This window comes from Phascolarctos cinereus, unplaced genomic scaffold (assembly GCF_003287225.1).
Source record: "Phascolarctos cinereus isolate Bilbo 61053 unplaced genomic scaffold, phaCin_HiC Scaffold_1;HRSCAF=81, whole genome shotgun sequence".
Classification (NCBI taxonomy): Eukaryota; Metazoa; Chordata; class Mammalia; order Diprotodontia; family Phascolarctidae; genus Phascolarctos; species Phascolarctos cinereus.
In genome coordinates, this window is record NW_027555514.1 from 283,188,604 (window position 1) to 283,213,789 (window position 25,186).

The following is a 25,186-nucleotide window of genomic DNA, read 5'->3' on the forward strand; positions in this document are numbered from 1 at the left end:
TCCCCAGGTGAAAAGACTTGCTGTTACCTCTCTACTGTGGAATGCTGGGTTCTGGCTCTCACTGTGTGACCTTGTGTGAATCACCTCCCTTCCTCTGACCTCAGTTTCCTCCTCTGTCAATGAGGGCATCGGACTTGATTGTTCTGGTCCTTCTGAGCTCTAGGCTTCTGGACCTTAGTGGCTGCCAGTAATCCCTCTGGCTGCTAATCCAGCCATTTAAGTATGAAGGGCACTTGGGGGCTCTTTAATAAGAAAGTAGGACATTTGTTGCAAGAGGCCTGAAGGCAGAATAATCCATCTCTCTCTTCCAGCCTATTCTTCCTAAACTCCTTCTCCCTGGAATGGCTCCCACTCCAAAAGCCCTGGGGGAGGCCAGAGGGCAACCCAAGGCGGTGTGGGAGGTCACCAGGAACCACTGTGAAAGGGCCTCTCATCCTCCCATGTCATCAGATCAAAGGTTGTCCAGGCCTGGAGGGACATGAGTACGTAAAATATTAGGCTGTAGAATGTCAGAGCTGGGAGGGAACTTAGCATAGAGGATGTCAAAGGTGGGAGGGATCTGAGAACATGGAATGTCTGAGCTGGGAAGGGCCTTAGAACATGGAATGTCAGAGGTGAGAGGGACCTTACAACAGGGAATGTCAGAGTGGGGAGGGGCCTTAGAACAGGGATGTCAGAGCTGGGAAGGGTCTGAGAAAAGATGATGTTAAAGTCAGGAGGGATCTCAATATCATAAAGTCCAACCCTGTCATTTAAAAAATGGGGAAACTGAGGCTTGGGGGGGCATGTGACGTGCCCAGTCTCCTGTAGCAAACACGTGACAAATTCAGAACTGAGCCCAGGTTTTCTGGGCACCAGACCCCCACCTGCCTGTGGTGAGCTCTGTCTCCAGGCTCTGCTCACCCATGGCTCCCCAGATGGGGCTTTGGAGGGCCATAATAGAATAACATGAGAAGAACGCACCTTTCTCTAGCACTTTGCACTCTCCTTCTCCTGGCCTTGAGGAAGGTAATGCCTGTACGATTATCTCCATTTCACAGGCAAGGAAGCAGGCTCAGGGAGGGAGCCTTCTCCAGGGTACCAGGGCTAGGATGCATCTGAACCAAAACTCAAACCTCGGTCCTTTTGACTTTAAGCATCCATCACAGCAGGTCCAGTCATTTCCCAGGCCCCTGGGCAGTGACGTTGCCTTGGTGCTGTTAGCTCTTGGATCAATTCTCAGAATACCCTAGCAGAAGGGAACTCGGGGGGTGATCCAGCCCGACCTCCTCACTTGAAAGAGAAGGAGATGAAATGATTTACCAAAGGCCGTGGAAGCAGGATTTGAACCCAGGAGCTCTGAGTCATCACTTCTGCAGATCAAACTGACCACAGTCCTCACGCTCGTGAATATCAAAGCCAGAACCAGGAACTAGGCTTTGGGACCCCCGGCCCGACCGCTGGCTTTGATGCCACACTCTCCCTTTTGTGAGCATCCTTTACAGAGGGGCTGCGTGAACATTTGCTACAAGCCTGACCCAGAATTCTTGTATTGGGATGGATGTGGTTGGTAATTGCCAGATAAATGAAGCCGACTTAAAATACTATGGTGGCCCCAGAGAGAGAAATCCCTTCATTGCCAAGCCGGGAGGGCCCCGGAGACCCTGCCTCGGGCTTCAATGAGGGTCTCTTCTTTGCCTCCGGAGCAGGGGTGGGGGCAGCCAGCCAGCTCTGCTGACACATCTCCAGGGTTCTCCTCTGCTGTCTTTCCCCCCACATTCTTAACCACTACACTAGGCAGCTGGCCCTTTTCACTGTTGATTTCTGCCTACGATTTACTACTCTGCATTAGAGTCAGTCCCAGAAATCAGTGGGGAATAGGAAGCAAACATCTCGGTATTATCGCTTGACCCTCGGAGAAAGAAGGACACTATTAAAAAGCTAAATATACCCTGAAAAGTAGACTCTTCAAAGCAGTATTTACCAGGCAGTGATCTAATTTCCAGAGTCTGAGTGTTCTCTTGGAAAGGATAACCTTCAGATTGGGGTGACCCTCCTCCCTCCCTACTTGTTTCTTCCTCTTAGAAACTCGTCACAGAAACCCAATCAATCAGCCAACCAAAAAGCATTGATTAGGCACCTACTGTATGCCAGGTTCTGTGGCAAGCATTGGGGTTAGGAAGACAAAGATTTATAGCTGACCTGAGGAGTCATCTGGTTCAGTCTGATGAGGAAACTGAGATCAAAAGGTCAGGTCACTTGCCTAAGGTGATGCCACTAGTAAATGGTAAAGTCTGGATTGGAACCCAGGTTCTCTGACTATCTGTCCAGAGGTCTCTCCATTGTATCATACAGTCTTTCATCACAAGAAGTTAGTCTTCAGCAGGCCTGGGGCCTAGAAAGTTAGATTCATCAGAACCTAGAGCCTGAGATTCATTAAGCTAGAACTTCCTAGATATCTTTTTCCTTCTAGATCTGTGGAGTCTGGTCTAGTAGAGACCACCTGTAGCTCCCTAGAAATATCTGTCCCCTGACCTGGGACCAGACATCTAGCCCCCTGGACTCCTGGGCTAGTAGATGGGGGACTAGGAGAATCTAACTAGCCTGCATGTCCCTGATCTCTCCTCCTAAAAGATTGCCCCAAGAACTAGGGTGTGGCAGAAGGGCTGTAGGAGCCTTGGGCTGGGATCTGGAAGGGGCCTCCCAGGTCATCCTGCCTGAACCTCTCATTTCACTGAGAACAAAACTAGGCCCACAGTACCTCACAGGAAGTGAGCCTCAAAGGCAGAATCTGAACCCAGGGCCTCTGGCTACTTGGCTCTAATCCTGGCACTGCTTCTAACTTGCTATGACCCTGGCCAATTACTTTCCCCTCTCTGGGCCTTGGTTTCCTTCCCTGTAAAATGAGGGATTTAGACTAGTTGTCCTGAAGGTGTCCAGATGGCAATGACTCGAGGCCTCAGTTCACATCCTGGAAGAAAGACCAAATCCTTAAAAAAAATTCTGCAGTTCAGAGGCTGCATCTCCTGCTGCTTATTTGGGCCAGCATCACCAGAGTCCCAGCAGGCTTAGGGAGAGTAGGCCAGCTTCCCCTCGAGCAAGTTTTTCCACCTCCCCTCCTCCCCCTCTCTCCCTTCTTGCCTTCTCTTCCCCTTTGCCCTTCCTTCTTCACTCCTCTCCTCTCTGGGGCTTTAGGAAAGCATACCAATGAATGATAACCGGGAGCTGGTAATTTACAAAGCAGCCGACCTAGGATCCCCACCCATTACCTCTGATGACCCCACAATCCCCACAGGATCCCCGGTGAAGGGGGTAATCCTTGAAGCCAGTGGGATTTCCTATGATGAGGATAGGCTTCCAAGTCAGAATTTAGGCTCACAGGACCATAGTGTGGCAGATAAAACAAGAGACCATCTAGGTCCAACCTGTTCATGTTATAGGTTAGGAAACTGAGACCCAGTGTCTGCCATGGAATTTGAACCCCCATTTCCCCAGCTCCAGCCCCAGTGCTCTGACTCTCCATTCCTGCCTTCACTTCCCTTCAGAGCTGTCCCCTCAGCCCCAGGCCATGCAGGGAAGGTTTAGTTGACTGTTCTGCTGCTGATGGTCAGCCTGGTGCTGAAGGACAGCTCATCTCTACAAGATGGTGGCACGGCCTTCTCCTCGCCCTCTCCTGAGTCAATATAAGAAGGTTTCAGACTGGCAAGGACCGATGGTGCTGAGTGCTACTGATAACCCTGGAAATTCCTAGGCAACAATAGATGGGATAAACCTCAGGCATCCAGGCATCCAGACAGTGCTTGGGAGTTCAGATCTCACCTCAGACACTCCCTATCCAGGTGACCCAGGGCAAGCAAGTGACCTCTTTGGCCATCGCTTGAGGTGGTTGGGCTAAATGCTTTGCAGTTCTAGATTTATGTTCCTGTGAACCAACAAAGAACGTTTCTTGTAGCCAGACTGTGTCCAGAGCACATACAGGAGGAGATGAAAAGTTTAGATGAGACACAATTCCTGCCCTCCTGGAGCTTCCCATCTACTAGGGGGAATAAGATAGAACAGATAACTGTGATAGCTAAATATTATGTGGTAGGTGCCTCAGAGAGATGCAAAACCAAGAGCCATGTAAAGTAGAAAGGTACAGAGCAAGGTGGGAGGAGAATCAAGGAGGGAGAGGAAGGTGTTGGAGTTGGGCTTTAAAGATGGGCAGAATTTATCAGACTAAGAGGGGAGGGAGGAGGGCATTCACAGGAACAGCTTGTGGAAGGTCTTCCTAGGTCTCCCCACTACCTCATGAATAATTGGTGGGGCAGGGGGCCAGGAGGAGAATGATGTCTGGGACCTAGGGGTCTCCAAAGTGGGGAAATCTTCCTGAATATTTCAGTGTGGCTATGGCCCCTTCCCAGGTCCCCCCAACAGCCTTCTGGGGGTCCCCAGATCCCTGCCCACCTCCCCAAACCATCAAGACTGGCAGTATCACAACCAAACAGCTGTTTAGGGGTTCCAGAGCCTCAGCATCCCTCTAATCCTCATGGGTTGGCAGGTCTTAAGTAGAGAAGGGATGAGGAGTGGTTGGCAGAGAGGAAGGGGGGCCAGAGCTTCCTGGGCTCAGCCCATCCTTGTTCCTGCCTCTGACCAGCTGTTTAGGCCAATGATGCCATGATTGCTTCCCTGTGATCCCTCCTGAGCTCACTTGGCTTTCCTCCTCCTCCCGCACTCTGCAGCCCTAACTCTCCCCGTGTGAGAAAACACCACGTTGCCAGCTGGAGCTCTGGGATCTCTTCCCGTCACTGCCTTTGAAATCTCTTCCACAGTTTGGCATGGCTAGCTCTTCACACTTTCTGTGGATTTTGCTTATTTATACAAGTTTGTTAAGATTCATCGACTCCCAGACTCCCAGGATGTCAGGGCTCAGACATCCTCTGGTCCATTCCTTTCACTCTCTGGACATAAGAACTGGTGCCTGGGAAGGAGAAGGGACGCAACTAGTAAGTGGGAGAGCCAGGGTCTGAGCCCAGATTTTCTGTATTGAATCCAGCTCACTTTCCATCATTAGAATTCTTGCAGCAGGAGGAGTCAAGCCTGACCCTTGGGTGCCATCTGCTCCAACCAATAATGGCCCTTCAGGGGCTCTGAGAACTCTACTTCCTTCCCCCAACTTTCCCTTTCCTGCCTTTGGAGACAGTCATCCATGCCCCCTAGATAGCCCCCACCAAACTCCCTTTTCTCCCTTCCTGTCCCTTACCTACTTCTTCGTAGTCCCCTAGATGCATACTTTTAAACGTAGGACCAAGAGAGCCTCAAACTTCCAGCCAAAAGACCTGGATTCTGTTTCCCCATTCCACTACCAAATGTCCTTGTGGCCTTGGACAAATCACTCAACTTTTGCAGGGCTGTATGTGTAACTCGTTGTTATATCAGAGCTCTAAGGGAGGAATTTGGGATGCTTGGCAGTGGGAGACTCAGGGCCATGTTTGACAATTGGTCTTTAAGGGGTCATGACCTCTTCAGGCTTTTCTCAGAGGAGGAAGGGAGTGGCTTGAGCCCCCCGAGGCCAGTGGACTCTGCTGTACCTTGAGAGCCTGTCATTCCATCTTCCTCTGTAGCCACGGCCTGGGTTGCTTTCAGAAGGTCAGAACAAAGGAATATCTCATTGTCCTCTACGCTGGTCAGTCCCCATCTGGAAGATGGCATTCAGTTCTGGGGGACACATTTTAAGAAAGCTATTTGTAGGCTCAGAGGTGTCATGAGATGGGGTCATGGGAATCATAGACAGAGCTGAAAGAGGCCTTAGTCCAAACCATTTGTATTGCAGTTGGGGAAGTGTAGACCCAGAGCAGCAAGGTTGGTGAAGAGCCTCGAGATCAAGGGCCTTATGAAGGGACAAGAAGACTCAGGGGACACATGAAAGCTGTTTCCATGTGTTTAGAGGGCTATTATATGGAGGAGGGATTAACCTCTGCCCTAAAGGGCAGAGGAAGTTTCAGAGACGAAGATTTCAGATGGACAGAAGGACGCAGTTACTAGTTTTTCAAGCTACCACACAGTAGATTGGGTTGTCTCTTGAGGTAATGAGCTCTCTGTCGCTGGAGGTGTTCAAGCATAAGTCAGATAGCCACATGTCAGGGATGTTAAGATGGAATTGCTGTGTAAGCCTACACTGGATGAGATGGTCTTTCCACGTGGATTCATGATTTTGAGAATCTGTGGTTGGGAAGGGAGTGGGAGAGGAGATGAAGCCAGAGGCTGAGCAGCAAATAGCAGGGGGAGAGATGGCTGAGGGGCTGCTGGTGTCTTCTTCCCACAGTGCCTTTGGACCTTCTCCCCCACCCCCACCCCATTCCCACTCCCAGGCCCATTCTATTAGTGCAGCTGCCCTTCCTAATGAGTGAGAATGACTCAATCACCCCCAGAAGGGCTTTCCTAAATGGGACAGCAGCCAAGAGGAGGAAAGGGGAGGGGGAGAGAAGGGAGAAGGAATGGAGCTGAAATGGAGTGGAACCCATGGCACTGGGGCTTCATCTTTCTGGAAGAGATTCAGTGTTGGGGAGGAGGGAGGGAAGTGTTGAGGGAGAACATCTGGCTCCAGCATCTGGTTCAGCACCAAGGACAGAGACAGAGAAAGAACAGCTATGGCAAAGTAGGCAGAGAGGTGGAGGGTGCGGGGCTGTTGTGTTGTGCATGGAGTGTTGGGTGTGGAGCCAGAGGACCTGCCTTTGATGCCCACAAAGAGCAATATAGTTGCCCACTGCCCCTTTTTGGACCCGACAGCCAGGGGACATGGGCATTTTTGGTATGGTGCACAGCAGGGAGATGGAGGAGGGTTAGAAAGGAGGAAGAGCAGTCCGGAACAGAGGGAGCCTGCCCAAATGAGCCTAAGGGGGCACAGGGTGGCCTCCCCCAACTCAGTAACTTTGGGGGAATATCACTTCAATAACTAGAATCAGGGGACAGTGCTGTAACAGTGAACACCCCAGGTTTGTGGTCGGGATGAAGTGGGATGAGGTTGGGAGGTCCAGGCAGATGGAGGGGCTGGTGAGCTCCTGATAACAATCATAAAATTATCAATCGACAGTTGGGAAGGTCATGTAGTCTAACTCTCACTCTAGAGAGAGGCAGATGAGGCCCGGAAAGGTGAAGTGACTCTCCCAAGGTCACACAGATAGTAAGTGATAAAAACGGGGTCTGAGTTCACGTCCTGTGGCCCCAAGTTCATCAATCTCTCTGTGGCCCCACGCTGCCTTGGATGATCCTAACCTGGGCATTTGTACCAAATTGTATATGTTTCGAGGTCATTTCATATCCATTAACAAGCCAGTTCATCCTATTGAGGACCAAGTGGGTAGTGAGGGCAGAACAGTTCAGTGGCAAGGCTCTGTATCTGGATACAGAGGACCTGGGTTCAAATTCTGGCTGTCATATGTTAGCTGTATGACCTTGGAAAAGTCACTTTACCCTTGTGGGCCTCACTCTCCTCTTACATAAAATGAGGGGTTAGGATTTAGTGACCTCTACAGTCACTTTCAGCTTTAGACTCTAAAAGCTTCCCCCGCCCCAGGCCTTATACCTTGGGACATAATGGGAACCTAGATATTATTTGCTTCCCCTCTGGGGGACAGTGGGTGGAACTGGGGATGTTTATTTAGCCTCAAAAAGAGGTGTCTTCGTGGGGACCTCATCCCTGTCTTCAGAAATCTGAAGGATTGTCATGAGGAAGAGGAAATAGACTTGTGTGTGTCTCCAGAAACAGGACCAGTGGGTGGGAGTTACAGGAAGGCAGATTGGAGCTCTCCAGCAGAGCCAAGCTGTCTAACAATAGAACGAGCTGCCTCTGGAGGACCTAGTGAGCTCCCGTGGCTTGGAGGTATTTGAGCCCCAGCTGGCTGACCATCCTGCAGGAACCCTGTAGCAGGCATCCTGCAGGGCTGGGGTGGGTGGGCAGGGGGAAGGTGATCACCAGGGGCCCTTCAGAATTCCCCAGTTGCATTTGGCATCATTAGGAATAAGGGCTGGGGTTATTATCCCCTTCAGTGAGGTAGCCGAAGCCCAGAGATGTTAAGTAACCTGTCCAAGGCCACACAGCCAGGAGGAAGGTCAATGCAGCCCATGTTTTGTGACTCCTCTATGCATACTTTCTCTCTCCTTCCCTTCACACCCCTTCTCTCTTCTTGCTATTTTGGGCAGAGAAACCTCCACCCCGCCACGAAGCACCCATTGGAGTAAGGGCTTTCTTGCTTGGGAATGGAAGACTCTGAGAGTTCTGCCTGGACAAGGGAGAGTTGAGATGTCCAAAGGAAGGTCCAGGCAGGTGGAAGGAGCTCTCCCAGAGCAGGGGGGCCGGGGGTGGGGCAGGAAAGAGTCCTAGGTAGCCAGGCAGAGTGATAGGAGAATGAGACTGAGAGTTGGGAGTCCTGAGTTCAAATTCTGGCTCTATACTTATTTGTTATTTCCTCTCTCAACCTTAGCTTCCTCATCTGTAAAAAAGAGGAGAATGAGATTCCTCATATCCTTGTTAACATATATAACATCCAGGGTCTTCATAGAGAAAGTGCTTTGCATACCTCGAAACACTAATGAAATTCATTCATTCGATAAACATTTATTAAATGCCTCTTATGAGTCAGGCACTGTATTAAGCACTGGGGATACAAAAGGAAGCAAAAGATGATCTCTGCCCTCAGGGCGCTTACCATCTAATGGGAGAGGCAACGTGCAAACAATAGATTGCAAAGCAAGCTGTATATAAGATAAATAGGAAATAATTAACAGAGGGAAGACTTTGGATTAAGAAGGGTTGGGGAAAGCTTCTGGAAATGCTGACCCCTGGGTCAGGCCTTGAAGGTAAGAAAGAATGTCGATTGGATAGGGATAGGGCTCTGAGCCTGGAGTCAGGAAGGTTTGAGTTCAGATCTCACCTCAGACACTTACTGGCTGTATGACCCTGGGCAAGTCACTTAACCTAGGTCTGCCCATCTGTAAAATGGGAATAATAACACCTACCTCCCAGGATTGTAAATGAGAGATTTGTAAAGTGCTTAGCGCTGTCCCTGGTGCACAGTAGGTGCTTAATAAATGCTTATTCCCTTCCTTCTGTGTAGAACTGAAGAGGCTCAGAGGCTTAGATCAGGTTCGAGAGATGGAAGGGACTGTGAGGGGCATTGAAAATGCCTTCATTTTACTGATAATGAAATGGAGGCTGAGCAAGGTTCTGTGGCTTGGCCCTGGAAGAATCCCAGGCAGGATTCGAACGTAGATCTTCCAGGCCAACACTCTATCTGCTGTGCCTCTGACTTCTAGTCTACTCTGACCCCCTTGTATTAGATCAGGAAACCAGGAAGTAGAAAGGTGACTTGTCCAAGGTCACACAGGTAAAAAGTATCAGAAGTGAGATCTGAATTTAAGTCTGTGACTATCGTTCTTTCCACTGTCCCGGCCGGAACTTGGGGTCTGCCCAGAACCAGCCCTCATGCCTGTGAATTCCCTCTCTGAGGCTGGGTTAGCACTGTGCCACCCCACTAGCAGGAGCTGCTGAGCTTCTCCTGGTGTTATCTCTGCCCTCATTCCAGCCAAGGGAGCGCTAGCCCAGGCGCGGTGCCAGCTGCTCTGACCTGGGCAGCCATGGACCATATGTTCTCTCTCTCTGCCCTCCCCCTGGTATACCCTGCTGTGGCCCTGATTAGCTGGCACCAGAGAAGGGCAGAAGAGGAAGGAAGCTGGCCGCCCCCCCCCCTTCAGGTTTTCTTACTTCCCCTTCAAAATGGTCCCACCAACCTCAGGGAGGGCCTTCTGTCTGAACCCCCCAGGCTCTCCCTGGAATCTGCAGCCTTCTCCCCACTGTGGAGGGCCAAGAAGGGGAATGGGAGGGAAGAGGTGGAGTGGAAAAATACAATGGGATGCTAGGATTTTGAGCTGGAAGGACCCCCACAATCACTGTGTCTAAAAGCTTTATTTCCTAGAAGTGACATGGTCCAATGGAGAGAATGCTGGCTTTGGAGTCCAGGGGCCTGGATTCGAATCCTGTGATTCTGTGCCTGAGTTTTCTTATTTGCGACATGTGGAAGGGTGGCCTCAGTGGCCCTTGAGGTCTCCTTCAGTTCTAAATCTGCCAGCCTTTGACCCTGCCTTTGTGGCTTAGTTGCTTGGCCTCGGGCAAGTCACTTACTCTCTCTCAGCCTCAGTTTCCCCAGCTATAAAACAAGATGTCTGGAGAGATGGTCTCTAAAGTCCCTCTTAGTTCTCAATCCCATGAGTCTATGCACAAAAAGACCTCCTATTTCTGTAGCATCCCATGGTTTGCCAAACTGGTCAGGGCAGATCTGTGTGTTGCACACTCTTCTCTCCCTCCCCCATCTTGGCTTCCTGCTCTTCCTAACTCTCCTAGATCAGGATCTAGAGATGGAAAGGATGCCTTCCTTTTACTGATGAGGAAAGGAAGACTGAGCAAGTTTCAGCCACGTGGCCCCAGCTCCTTCAATCTCTCCCTTCCCTACCTCACCGCAGGAGGCTCTAACCGCAGGGAGAGGCTGGCGGGCACACTGAATGCCTCTAATCTGGGATGACAGGGACTGTCGGGAGAGAGAACACCGCAGTCTCTAAAGGTGATGGAGACACCCAAGGATAGCCAGCTTCTCCCCCTGACCCGCTTCGGTCCTTCCTTCAGTGGGTCCACCAAGGCAGGAGCCTGGGGAGAAGGACCCGTCCCATTTGGGCAGCTCAGCTCTCTAGAAAGGCCGAATCCATCCCAGCACCACCTGCATGCCCAGTCCATAGGGGTGGTGATAACTGCAGTTTGTGTTTGGATGGTGATAACACTTTGGTTATAGGGCTGCCAGACTGGTGGGTCACAGGAGCACTGTAACACTCTGCATCTGTGTTTCAGTACAGCTGCTCACGGCAGCCCTTGAGACCTCCTCATGCACAGGGCTCAGCTGACTCAGTTCCAGAAATGTTCACTGAGCGCTTCCAGTGTGCAAAGCACTCATCTCAGGGCCATGGGGGAGCCAGCCTGGTTCTGGATGGCTACTGGGCCCCTGCAGTGAGTGCCAAGGATCAGGAGCAGGACAGCAGGAAGACAGGAGGCACTGGGAATTCTTAACCAGAAACTAGAGGCACTAGCTGTCCTTGAGAATTTGAAAGAGCTGTCCTGTGGAAATGGGATCAGCTTTGTTTTACTTGGACCCCTCGGACAAAGTTTGGGTCTTGGGGAAGTGCAGAAGAGGAGCAAATGTGATTCTGATTCATCAAACACTTATTCAGATTCTGTTGGGGTCCAAGCAAAGGTGATGTGGGAGAGTGGATGAGAACTGGGCCTGGAGTTGGGAAGACTCCTTTTCATCAGTTCAAATCTGGCCTTAGACACTTTTTAGTTGTGTGACCCTGGGCAAGTCATTTTACCCTGTCTGCCTCAGTTTCCCCATCTGTAAAATGAGCTGGAGAAAAGGACATGAAATCACTCCAGGACCTTTGCCAAGAAAACCCCAAACTGGGTTATAACTGAAAAATAATTGAACAACAGTGACAGCAGTGCAGAGACCCAGAGGTGGAAGATGAAATGTTTGTATGGGGAATGTCTAGCCAGCCAGTTTGGAATAAAGAGTATATTTGAAACCAGAATGGAAAGATAGGCAGAAAACACATGGAGAGCCAAACTTTTATCCTAGAAGAAGTAGGGAGTCCTTAGTGGTTCCTGAGCAGGAGAGCGACAGGGGCAGATAGTGTTTTTGGACTATCCCTGTGACAGGTGTGAGGAGGAACAGACCCAAAGCAGAATTAGGTACATGCCCTCAGGTAGCTTGGAGCCTAATCTCATAAGATTAATATCAGCACAAACTCCTGGCAGAAAAAGCAGAATGTTGTGATGAATGGGAATACCAGAGCAGGGGAGAATAAAGCTTTGGAGGAGGGAAAGACTGCTTGTGCCTAGTGGACTCCCAGAAGGGTCGCTGGAGGAGATGACCTTTGAGCTGGACTTTAGCTGGGGCAGGGGAGGGCATGTCTGCACAAGAAACTGCTAGAGCAAAGGCACATAGGTGGGAGACTACTAGAGTCCACTTTAATTAGAACAAGAGTTCTTTTGGGCCAGAGACCCCTTTGGCAGTCGGCTTTGGCACTCATTCTCAGAACATTTTTAAATGCATAAAATAAAATATATTGAATTACAAAAGGAACTAAATATATTGAATTACTGTTTTTAAAGCATTAAAACAATCCCAAGTTCACAGGCCTCTAGTCCCTTGGGCTAGATAGAGCACAGGGTGTTTAAGAAGGAAGTGGTGGGTGAAAGGAAGGATGGGAACAGATTGTGAAGGCAGCTCAGTCTGCCCTGTCCAGGGTGCTAGACTTGGAGTCACGAAGACCTAAGTTCAAAATCTGTTCTCAGATACCTACTAGCTGTGTGGCCCTGGGCAAGTCACTTAACTGCCCTTTGCCTCAGTTTCCTCATCTGTGATAGTGATAATAATAGCACTTGGTGTTGTTGTCGTGATCAAATGAAATAACATGGAAAGTACTTTGCAAACTACAAGTGCTTTGAAATTTGAGTTGTTATTGGCATTCTCATTCTGTAGGCATTGGGGACAACTTAGTAGTTTTAAGCCTGGGATGTGCCAGATTGGTGGTCAGAAGGGCTAACCTGATGGAGCTGGTGTTTCCCCCTAGGCCCTGCCTCCCCTCTGCAGGGGGTAGAAGGAAGCTCCTACTCTCTAGTTTGGAGATGTTGGGGGTGGGGATGTGGGAAGGGGGCTGTCTGGATGTTTCCCCCTCCCTCCCTGCTGGCCTTGCCCCCCTACCTCCCCTTCCCCCTTCCTGAGATCCTGAGCCAGGAGGAGACTGACAGGAGTCGGGTGGTAGGGCATAGACAAAACTATGTGAGCACCCCCCATCCATATTTTAGACTTCCTGTAGCTTCCTTTGGGGCCTAATCAGGTCAAGTCTTGGTGCTGGACCCAACCCATCCCTCTCTCCCTCTGAAAGCTTATCCCCCACCCTTTTCCCTGACACATTTTGAGTAGTTTTAAAAATGCTTAACTGAGCTTTTTCTCCCACCCATCAAAATAGTCTGACCACGTGGGCAGCTCATGGTGGGGCAGAATGTAAGGCACACAACTACTCTGTAGGGGGAGAAAGAGAGAGAAAGAGGGAGAGAGGAAAAAGAAGAGGGAGAGAGAGACGGAGAGAGAGAGAGAGAGAGAGACAGACAGACAGACAGACAGAGACAGAGAGACAGAGATGGAGAGAAAGTGTGTGTGTGTGTGTGAGAGAGAGAGAGAGAGAGAGAGAGAGAGAGAGAGAGAAGAGGAAGGGGAGAGGAGAGAGGAAAAGAGAAAGGGCGGAGAGACAGAGAGACAGAGAGAGAGACAGAGAAACAGAGAGAGAGAAAGCACGAGAGAGAGAGAGAGAGAGAGAGAGACAGAAAGAGAAAGAGATATGGAGAGAAAGTGAGAGAGAGAGAGAGAGAGAGAGAGAGAGAGGAGAGAGAGAGAGAGAGAAGAGGAAGGGGAGAGAAGATGGATCACCAGCTGTGGAACTATCCTACACAACCTGAACCCCCAGCTCCAGGAGTGAAGAGGGTAGAAGAACAGGTCGCAAAGAGAGAGACCCTCCCTGCTGCTCTGAGGGAGACAGGGCTGTGGAACTGAAGGAGGGAGGCGTCATAGGGAAGAGCAGCTGGATCTGGAGTCAGATCTGGGTTCGAATCAGAGGTCTGCCTCTTAGTGTGTAGTTGCTTCTGTTCTCTGGGCCTCAGTCTTACCATCTGTACAAACACGGGTATGGCTATAGCAGAAGATTTGTAAGCCCCTGCTGGCTCAGAGCATCTGGGGCTGTGGAGGGGTGCTGGGGGATGAGAAAGAGTCTTGGGAATTGACAGTCAGGGCTGGGGCCCAGTGAAGGAGGGTGTGGGGCAGGGAGCCTGGAGATCGAAGGAGGACAGAAAGAGAAAGAAAAATGGGGGGAGGGGCAGAAAAGGATTTTCTGGATCAGTCTGTGCCTGGGAGTTGTTTTCCGCAGCCCTGAGTGGCTGGCCATAGCGCCCCCTCCGCCTCTCCTCCCTCCTAGTAGCTCGGGGGGAGGGGAAGCTGGGAGGACAGGCAAAGTGGCCCTGATCATGTGTTTCCAGCTTCTAAGTGCTTTATAAATATTTACACCAACTTTGTGCCAGCCCACCTCCATCCTAGCCGTCAGCCCTGCCTCCCCTTTGCCTCTTCTCACCCTGCTCCTGGCCAAGAGGAGGTCTAGCCAACCCACTTACAGGTTCAGCAGCAGAGGAGCTGCATTATTTGACTAAGGGTGCCCAGGGGAGCCACCTCAGCTTCTTTGCAGACAAACCTGAAGGGCACTTATCTCGAGGAACTTTTATAAAATTAAAAAAAAACCTGTCTGAAAAATCCCCTGGGCAGGGAAAAGGGCAATAACCCCTCTGCTTCCAGGATAGGTAGTGAGATCCCCATCCCTGGAACTCTCCAAGCAGATGCTGGATGTCCATTCTTCCAGCCTGATCCAGTGGGGATTCCCGTTCTGGTGAGGCTAGGACTTGACAGCAAAGCAATGGAAAGAGTCCCGGCTTTGCTACTTCGTGACAGTGCGAGCCGGACAGAGTCCCCACTCAGAGACCTACTTTCCTCCTTTGATCCTCAAGGTCCCTTCAAGCCCCTGATCTTCTGACTGCCAAAGGCTTTGAATCTGGGGGCTGTGAACTTAAAAAAAAACCACATTGACAGGCGTATTTCAGTAGATTTAATTTCTTTTGTCACACTCTGATTTACTTCATGCATTTAAACACATGACTCTGAGAAGGGCTTGTGGGCATCCCCAGACTGACTGCCCGAGGGGGCTAGGACACAGAGGAGGCAAAGGAGCCCTGGGAGAGAAGGCCCCTTCCAACAATCTACTTCTGCTGATTGACCTTTGCATCAGGAGAGTGAGGGGGCATCCAGATGGCTTTTCATGTCGCCATACTGGCTTAGGAGGCAGTTGTTGGGGGAGGAGATAGAAAAGACAGGTAGCAGGAAGACCTGCCTGCCAGGCTCACCTCGGCCACCTCCTGCCTTAGAGGCCAAGGGAGCTGCCCGGGGCAGAATGAGCCTCTCTCTGTCCCCAGGCAGCGCCTCAGATCAGGCTCTGCTTGATCTCCCCTAGTAGAAGGAATGTCCTACACTAGAACTTCCCTGCGCTGCTGAAATCACAGATGGGGCCAATTAGGAGAATAGCTCCCATTTATCCAGCCTTTGTAGCCTTCCAAGCACCTCTCCTACACCGTCTCACAAGAGCTGGGTGGAATTAATGCCTCCATCTTGTGGAAGAAATGAAGGTTCAGAGAAATGATTTGCCCAGTATCAGTAAGCAGGCATCTGATGTGGGATTGGAACCCAGACCTCTAAGGCTAGTGTTCTCTCTCCTACACTGCATTATGCAACTCCCATCTCTTTGTTTCTCTTTTTCTCTTTTCCTCTCTGGTTTTTCATTTCTTTCCCTCTTTTCTCTTCCCCTCCCCTCCAATTCTCCTTCCTCCTTCTTTGGGTTCCAGCCTGGTTCTCCCAAGAACTGGTGACAGTGTTAGAGGCCCAACCTGACCTGGCTAATTATTTGACCACAGTGATAAAACAGAGGATTGGCTGGGGCCTCCAGGGTCTTCCCAGACTCCTGAGTTCAATGCTCCCCTTTTCCCTGGCAGCAGAAGCAATGAACTAGTTACAAGTCCCTAATTAGCTAATTACAGTCGGCCTCTATGGATTGTCTGAAAGACCTGAATTCCCAGGACCCCGCAGAGGAAGAGAGCCTTAGAAAGGGGAGTGGGAGGGAGTCCTTTGAGGAGGAAGGCCAGTCAGCTTGGCTTGTTCAGAGGACAGCTTCCAGAATTTCATTATCCTCTTCTCAAATTTCCATATCCCCAGAGAGGAAGAGAAAGGATAATTAATTGAGGGAAAAGAGTGGAACCTTTCCTTTGAGGGCTATGCCGCAGAGGGTCAGCCACGATTCGGGATTAGTAGGGAATCAGTATGGGCCGGTGCTCTGGTTGTCATGAAGAGTTTTCTAGTTGGTTTCATTGAATGTCCCCCCACCCAACCTGGGGCGCAGTGAAGGTCTCTCTGTTGGCTGGGGGTGGGAGAAGGAGGAGCAGAAGCTCTAAACTCAGATGTGGGCCAGCTTCCTGGCTCATTCTGGGGCCTGGAGAGAAGCTACACCCCCTTCCCCAGGAGGAGGCTGACCTAGTTTCAGGGGTAGAAGTTGTTGGTAGGCATTAATTATTGATCCACAAGCGCTTGGTACTTGTAGCCAAGGATCCAAATCCCCCCAAATTAACCTCGTTAATAAAGCTGCCATCATTGGCCCCCAAACAAGCAGCATTCTGGTCAAGGACACCAGCCTCCTCCCTTGGTTCTCCCTCATTCCCATTCCTCATCTCCCCTTCCCACTGGCTGTCATCCCAATGGCATCTTGAGCCCTGCTGGAGAGCCTGTCCTGGTCCTGACCAAGGGTCTATCCAATTGTGTCACCCAGCGTAGACCCAGTCCTCCGGGAGCCCTGCGGCTGAAGCTCAGCTTGCATTCCTGAGGGACGTTGGGCTTGTCGCAAACTCCTCTGGGCCTTGGTGATTTTACTTATAAAACGAGGGAAGGAATGCATTGTACTTAATGATCTCTAAGGTCCATCTGTAGATCTATGACCCCAAGAATGAACGAACGAATGAATGAATGAATGAATGAATGAATGAATGAATGGAAAAGCATTTCTTGAGCTGTCCGTGACTCCATACCAAGCACTGTGCTAAGTGTCTGGGGAAACACAAAAAGCAAAGAAAGTCCTGACCTCAAGGAACTTACGTTCTAGGGCATAAGTCACTCACTCCTCTCTGGGCCTCAGTTTCCCCCTCTGTAAAATGAGGGGATTTAAGTGAGACTGCGCTTTCTTCCAACTTTAAATCCATGATCTTGCCATTTTTGACCTTATGATCTCGAGTGACTGGGCTGCACGGCCCTGGGGTCCGAGGATCTTGGTTCCCATCTCACTTCTGCTACTTACTACTTGTGTGACCTTGGATACGTGGGTTCACCTCTCTGGGCCTCAGTTTCTCAGCAGGTGGAGGGTTCCACTAGGCTCGGTTCCTTCCAGCCTGGTGATTTTGGGTGATAAAGGCTTTGTTCCCACCTTGCTTGAATAAGGAATTGTGTAAAAACAGGGTCCTCTGCCAAATCGGCCCTTCCGCCTTGTCCATCTTTGACCGGAGGGGCTGGAAGAGAGCACTTGGACTGAAACACTGCATGATCACAGCGCCTTCTCTGTGGCTGTCACTGGGGTTTTCAGGAGGAGGATGGGGAGAGGGAGAGAGAAGACCCGCTGAAGTGAATCTCCCTCCATCTGGCGGGAAGTGGGGAGCCGTGACAGGCTCCACCTCACTGGCGATGACAGAAACCGTCATTTCTTGTCCCTCTGCCTTCTTCCCATCCCCCACTGACCTGTTCTCTCCCTCTCTTTCTCCCCCCTTCCTCCCTTTCTCCACCCTGCACCCTCTCGCCCTCTCCTCCACAGGCATGCGCATCCTTGTGAACCTGCTGCTGGACACCCTGCCCATGCTGGGCAACGTGCTGCTGTTGTGTTTCTTTGTCTTCTTCATCTTTGGCATCATCGGCGTGCAGCTGTGGGCCGGCCTGCTTCGGAACCGCTGCTTCCTGGAGGAGAATTTCACCGTGTGAGTGAGAGAGAGGGAGGGAGGGAGGGAAGGAGCAGCGCTTATGGAGCCCCTACTGTGTTCCAGACAATTTGAGTGGCCGGAAGGTTGGCTGTCCCAGCCAGGCATTGGCTTCCCCTTGGGCACCAGGCACCTGGAGTGGTGGTAAATTTAAAAAAAAAATGACCCAACAAATGCTTATTAAGCCCCTACTCTGTGCAGAACAGTTTGCTTGGCTAAGGGACGTACAAAGTGTAGGAAAGATGGTTCCTGACCTCACGGAGCTAAGAATCTGGTAGGAGGAATAAGAGACAATCACGAATAACAGTAATTCAAGCCAACATTTATGAAGTGCCTGCTGCATGCCGAGTACTGAGCTAGGCCCCGGAGGATATTATAGAGGTAGATAGATATGCATATACACATATAAATGTATGCACATGCACACACATACATACACATACACAGATACAACCTCCAGAAACAAAAAAAATGCAGTCAACTATAGATGACCCATGAATGAGCTGCTTTGCCTGAGGCCTTTTTCCACAGGAGCTGGAAGAAGGAAGGAAGGAAGGAAGGAAGGAAGGAAGGAAGGAAAGAGAGAGGGAGGAAATGAGGGAAGGAGGGAGGGAAGGAGGAAAGGAGGGAAGGAGGAAAGGAGGGAAGGGTCTCTTTCTCCCAAAGTCCTTGCTTCCAGCAGTACCCACTGAGGCTAGCTTCTTCTTGAAGAGACGACAGCTCTTGGCTGCATCTCCAAGGGCAGCTGCTCCTTCTTCTACATCTCCTGCCAGCTGGCGATAGGGGGAGGAGTTGGCCCACTCCTCAATCCTTGCTGCTGCTTCCAGAATTCATAGAGGAAGGCAGAAGAGAGTAGTAACAAGCATTTAGATAGCACCTATTATGTGCACTGTGCTAAGCCCTTCACAAATATTATCTCATTTGCTCCCCACAACGACTCTGAGAGGTAGGTGATGTTACTATTCCCATAAATTGGCTTGCCCAGGGTCACACAGCCAGTGAGTGTCTGAGGTGAGATTCGAACTCAGGGCATCCTGACTCTGACATCCTGGCCCAGCACTCTGTCCACTGTGGCACCACCTCGCGGCCTGGTTGCTTTTCTCTGATTGCTTTCTGGACTCCCAAAACGTGTCGCCTGGGATGGAGCACAGTCCCGTACTCCAGATGTGGCTGGCCAGGGTAGGGGGGAGCACGTTTTCAGTCTGCTCTGTCAAGGCGACCCTAACCCCCCTTAGCGGTCTCGGCAGTCGCAGTCGGCGCGCGCTCTGAGGTCTCCTTTACGTGAGCCGGCGCCTTGTCATGTCTCCTCTGTCGTGTTCTGGCAGTGTTGTTGGGGCTTTCATAACCCAGGCAGAAGCCTTTACAGTCATCCGCGTTGTTTTTTTTATTAATAGATTGGGCCATTGTTCTAGGCTGTCAAGACCTCTTAGATCAGGATTCTGTCACGGAGTGTTTGTCGGTCCCCGACAGCTCCGCGTCACCTAAAAATTGGATAAGCCTGTCTTCTCTGCCTCCACCCTCCTTGGTGTGTGCTCCGTCTCGTCAACGTCCTTCCTCAAATGAACTGGAGCCGAACGTGGCTTCCAGATGTTTTCACCAGTGTGTGTCAGAAAGCTCAGGAGCAGCCGAGGAACACGTGCAGGGGATGATGATTAGATTACCTCCGCTACAGAGGAAAGCAAAGGGGTCCAGGGACACAGCCCTCCTTGATGTGACCCGTAATTAGGGGCAATGACAGCTCTGACCCTGGTGATGGGGGGATCCATTTGGTAACTCAGAGTCATGGCAGTGCAGAGTCATACCTTAAAGGCCATCTGACAGCGTAGGCAGTGTGTCACACCTGTAGTTTACCACCTTCCTACCAAGAGGAAGGGAGGGCGTTTCATCATCATTCCTCTGGAATCAAGCCTATTCTTTGCCTTTAATCCAATTCTCCTGTCTTTTAGAGCTGCTTTTTTGTTGGTATTACTGCAGCTGCTATGTAAATCCTTCTCTTGGTCCTGCATCCATTCATACAGGTCTTCCCATACTTCTCAGAAACCTTCATAGTCATTATTTCTTAGGGCACGATCATATCTCTTTATATTCACAGACCACAGTTTGTTCAGCCGCTTTCTTTCCAGGGTCCTGCCACCACAGAGAGAATTTTCATTTATAGTTTGATATGTAAGGGTCCTTTCCTTCTATTTTTGACCTCACTGGGGGATGTGCTTAGTCATGAGGTCATTGGGTCAAAGGATAATAATGATCTTCACTTTCCTCATAGAATTAAGTTGACACAGCATGGTAGGCACGGCCTGGCCAGGATAAAGGGCAGTGGGACCCTCATTTCATAGGGTCACAGTGGTCTCATCTAGTGAGATGGAGAGAGCTCTGAGGCTGCACAGTGCAGCCCCCTTCATTTTAAAGGTACAGAAACTGAGGTATAGAGCAATCAGGTGACTTGTCCAAGATCACACTGAGGCAAGATTCGAACTCAGGTTTCTGAGCCTAGAGCCAGGACACTAATTATCTGTTAATGTAGTCCCAGGACCACCTGGCTCCTCTGACAAAGCCCCCTGTTTGTGCTCATTTGTTCCCCACAATCTCTGCTAGGTTGGCTTCTTCTCCTCCTGGGAAAGGCCAGAACAGAGCAATCTTGACAAGCGTCTTTCCCCAGGCACCGACCAGACCAGATTCTAGGAGGCCAAGAGCTGGAGAGAGGGCAATGCAAGGGAGGGTGGGGAGGGCTGGCTGTCAGAGTGAGGGGAGGAGGAGGCCCCCAGGGATCTCTGGAGGAGACTGTCAGGGCTGGGAGAGCAGGAGGCAGTGGGTGTGTGCATGTGTGTTTGTGTGTGCATCTGTGTATGTGTGTACATGCACATTCATGTGTGCATGTATCTATGTGTGTGTCTATGTATGTGTCTCTGTGAGTGTGTATATGTGTGCATGTATTTGTGTGTCTGCACACATGTGCATCTGTGTATAGGTGTATGTCTCTGCGTGCACACATGTCTATGTGCATGTTCATGTATGCACGTGCATGTATTATACACACGAGTGCATGTGTGTAGGTGTGAGTCTGTCTGTGTATGTGTGTGCACATGTGTCTGTAAAGAAACAAGAGGCAAAGCGCAGAGAGGAGCCAGCAGGAGGGGATGCTCCCGGCTCTAGGGTTTCCTTGCCCTGGTGAACCCCAGAGAACATGAATCATCACCATCACTTTGCCAGTGAGGAAATGGAGGCTCAGAAACGTTCAATGATAGGCCAGCGGTGACCCAGCCAGGCAGGGTCAGAGGCAGGATTTGAACTTGGAGCCTAGGACTTCTTTCAAGTTTAATCGCTTCCTCTAAATACCCACTTGGGCTCTTGGCACTGAGCGAGGGGACTTTACTTTATTTGTCTCTTGTTTCTTTTTCTTTCTTTTTTTTTTTTTAGTTAGAGGAGGGAGGGGAAGAGCCCCGAGCAGTCATGTAGGATGGAGGGGCAGGTGTGGATGGGCTCTGGTTGGGCAGAGGCCCAGGGAGGGAGGAACTTGGCATGCACAGCCTCATGGGAAGCTCCCAGCAGGTGAGCTCCCAGCTCAGGGGCACCTCTGCCTGGCTCACCTGCCTCTGCCCTCCTACACAGTCTGTGTTTCCATGGCGGGCTGATCTCTTGTGGACTCCCGTCCTCACCGCCACCTCCAGGAAACTGCAGCTTAGCCTGGGCGGAGACCGTGCCCTCCTCTCCCCAGGCCCCTCCTGGCCCCGTGCAAGTGTGCCCCATTTTAGGTACATAAAGCAGGGCAGTTAAGGAGTGGCTATCTGCTTTACTGGAGGGAATTCATCTGCTATAAATAGGACTCCTCTTGGAGCCAGGGCAGGACATTTACATTTAGTGGGGTGGGGAAAGGGTGGGGTCATGACCTGTGATTTCACTGGCCTAGGGAGCTCCCTGGTGTAGAAACTCCCTCCTCAAATTCAGAAGAGCGGCTTGTCATTTATGATAATAGATAGCTGCAGTGGATAGAGCTTCAGAAGACCTGAATTCAAATCCCATCTCAGGCACTTACTAGCTTCTGACTCTGGGTGAGTCACTTCAACTCTGTCTTCCTCGTCTGTAAAATGGGGATAATAGCACCTACTTCCCAGGGTTATTGTGTGGATCAAATGAAATAGCATTTGTAAAGGGCTTAGCACAAGTGCCTGGCACATAGTAGCTGCTTAGTAAATATTAAGTGATTGATTGGATTGGATCCTTACAACTTCCCTGGGAGGGAGGGGCTATTATCTCTATTTTACAGATGAAGAAACTGAGGCTAACAGAGTTTTAGTGACTTTCTCAGAGTTACACAATTACTGTCACTCCACATCTCACATTCTCCACACTGCACCCACCACCTGATTCATATGCAATTATATGCATGTATATATACACACATATACATGTGTACATGTATGTTACTGTATGAGAGGCAGTGTGGTGCAGTGGGTAGAAGTAGCTGGCTTGATGCTGATGTCCTAATGCTGACATTGGGCAGGGAAGGGGGCATTTCTGTTCCTTAGCTTGCATTTATTACTGTATCCTAATTGCTACCTTGAATATGATTAATATATAATTGAGAGACTTTGAATGTATGCATCTGTAAAATGGGGATTGATAATAGCAGCAGGAGACAATGGGGCGTGCTGGGGAGAAAGCTAGCTTTGGAGTCATGACGATCTGGGTTCAAGTTCTCCTTCTAACCTCTACTGTATCTAAGACCTGGGGTAAGTCATTTTATCTAAGATTGGGACTCAGCCATTTTTATGTCATGGGCCCCCATGACGGTCTGGTGAAGCCCATGAACCTTTTCCCAGAATCATGTTCTGGAATGCATAAAATGATAGGGTTATAAGGAAAAACAATTATATTGAAATACAGTTATCAATTCAATAGGAGCAAACGCGTTCACTGACCCTAAATTAAGAACCCCTGCTATACCTGGGTACCATACCTGGCAGGGCAGGGGCTGATTGGCTTTGCTGGAAAGAACATCCACACTGGGAGCTCCCTACATTGATCTGACCATACGTCTAGTCCCGTCCAAAATAAACAAACACAACAGATGAAATCAATTTTGTTCTAAGTTTTATTTGATTACAGCAGTAAACTCTTATTTTAACCTTGTCTCAGCCTTACCAGTTCCTGTGCACACACACAAAAAAAGATTACAGGGTATTTTGGGTGAGGGGAGGCAACCCCCATCCTGGGCTCCTCGCATACTTGGGCTTCACACCTCTCTCTGAAACTCTCATGGAACGTTGTATGTTATCATTCCCCGTGTTTGTATCTAATGCCCCTCAGAGTAGGAGCTTCAAGAGGGCAGAGGCCCCAAACTTGGGCTCTCCTCAACACCTAGCATAGCGCTCTGCACACAGTAGGCACTTAAAGGTTTGTTTCATGAATGAATGAGTCAGTGAAGGAGTGCCTGGATGGAAGCGGGGATGAATTAGCAAGCAAATGACGAATGAATGAATGAATGAGTCAATGAATGGATGGATGAATGGCTTTCCTCTGGTGTCCTGTCCTCGTGAGGATGTTCCCAGTTCCCTGGTGGGACGGCGAGAGCCTGTGGGTGGGCAGAGGACGCGGTCCAGCCTCCCTCCTGGCTCCCAGCTGAGCCCACGTCTTCTCCCTCTTCCTCGGTCAGACAAGGAGATGTTGCCCTCCCCCCCTACTACCAGCCGGAGGAGGACGACGAGATGCCCTTCATCTGCTCGCTGTCGGGGGACAACGGCATCATGGGCTGCCACGAGATCCCCCCCCTCAAAGAGCAGGGCCGCGAGTGCTGCCTGAGCAAAGACGACTTCGCCTACTACAGCGCGGCTCACCAGGACTTCAACGCCAGCGGCATGTGCGTCAACTGGAACCGCTACTACAACGTGTGCCGCACGGGCAGCGTCAACCCGCACAAGGGCGCCATCAACTTCGACAACATCGGCTACGCCTGGATCGTCATCTTCCAGGTGACGCCCGGCCCTCGCGGGGGCCCGGTGCGTCGGGGGGGGGAGGGGCCGGCTTGGGGCCGGTGTTCTGTGGGGAGCGCAAGGGTGGATCGGCGCCTCGCGCCCCAGGCTGGCCCTCCGCCGAGCAGAGGTGGCAGGGTGCGCCCCGCCCCCCATAGGTGCCCCTCCAGGGGCAGAGTGCAGAGAGGGCCGAAATTACCCGTCTGAAAAATAAGAGTTGGGCTACCAGGTCCAGACCCTGATGCTGAGATCCATCCATCCATTCAAAGTCTTGGCGACACCTAGCCACAGAGGGCTCACGGCTGTGGTGGCCTCGTCCTCCCGCATCCTCCGTGCCCCCCATGCTGGGGTGCGGTGAGAACACTGACCGCCAAGTGCAGACGGGGCCCAGACGTAGCGCAGCCGCTTCCTGGATATATAACCACGGGGCACCAGCTGGCTTCTCTGAGCCTCAGTCTCCTCCTTGTAAAATGGTGGTAATACTTGGACTACCCGCCTCATAGGACTGGTGGGAAAGATCTTTATGAAACTGTAAGGCACTAGAGAGGTGTGAGCCACTAGCTAATGTTCAGGTTCCAAGGCCCCTCCCATCCCTGACATCCCTTGTTCTAAGCTCCCTCCCAGCCCTGACATTCCCTATTCTAAAGCCTCTCCTAGCCCTGACATCCCCTGTTCTAAGGCTCCCACCTGCTCTAACATTCCCTGTTCTAAGGTCCCTCCCAGCTCTGACATCCCCTGTTCTGAGGCCACTCTTAGCTCTGACATCCCCTGTTCTATGTCCCTCCCTGCTCTGACCTTCCCTGTTCTAAGGCTCCTCCCAGCCCTGACATCCCCTGTTCTGAGGCCACTCTTAGCTCTGCCATCCCCTGTTCTAAAGGCCCTCCCAGCTCTGACATCCCCTGTTCTATGTCCCTCCCTGCTCTGACCTTCCCTGTCCTTAGTGACCTCAGCTCTAATCTCATTCTCTGGTCCCATGACTCCAGACCCTTGAGGTACTTATTGAATAGGAGACCTTGCCATGGCCTCGAGCCCTTTAAGCAGTAGGATGAAGCTGCATGCCCCAGAAGCTCCCCAGATCAGCACAGTAACAATCTGGAGGGGGAAGTGGCCCAGTTGCTTGGCTTCCTGGAGCCCCCAGCCTGGGCTGGCCTCCCCCATTAGGGAGGGAGCTGCCTCTGGGCTCCAGGCACAGCCAACTGGCCTCCCTTTGTCTCTTCCCCCCTTCTCTTTCTCCCTGTCCTCCACAGGTGATCACCCTGGAAGGCTGGGTCGAAATCATGTACTACGTCATGGATGCCCACTCCTTCTACAACTTCATCTACTTCATCCTGCTAATTATAGTAAGTGTGTGGGGGGCCCACAAGCCAGAGCCGTGAGGGGCTCCCAGACCAGGGGCCCTTTGGAGAGAGGGGGAGTCACCTGGATCCCCCTGAGTGGGCAGCTTTTTCCCTGAGAGGAGAGGGAAGCAGGCAGGAGGAGGGGCCCAGGTATTAATCCTGAACTCAACCAGCCAGTGCGTGATTGAAAGCAGTGGCTGAAAGGGCCATCAGCTGTG

At 50.9% G+C, this 25,186-nt stretch overlaps 1 protein-coding gene across 1 annotated transcript in view; it reads left to right on the top strand.

Moving 5' to 3' along the window:
- The window catches only part of CACNA1I (calcium voltage-gated channel subunit alpha1 I), a gene marked incomplete at its 5' end in the record, with an annotated part of 153,770 nt that overhangs the window by 40,980 nt on the left and 87,604 nt on the right, over positions 1-25,186 (top strand). The window contains 3 exon segments of the mRNA XM_020982659.2: positions 17,503-17,662; positions 23,316-23,631; positions 24,879-24,971. Of these exon segments, the coding sequence (XP_020838318.2) occupies positions 17,503-17,662; positions 23,316-23,631; positions 24,879-24,971 (569 nt within the window).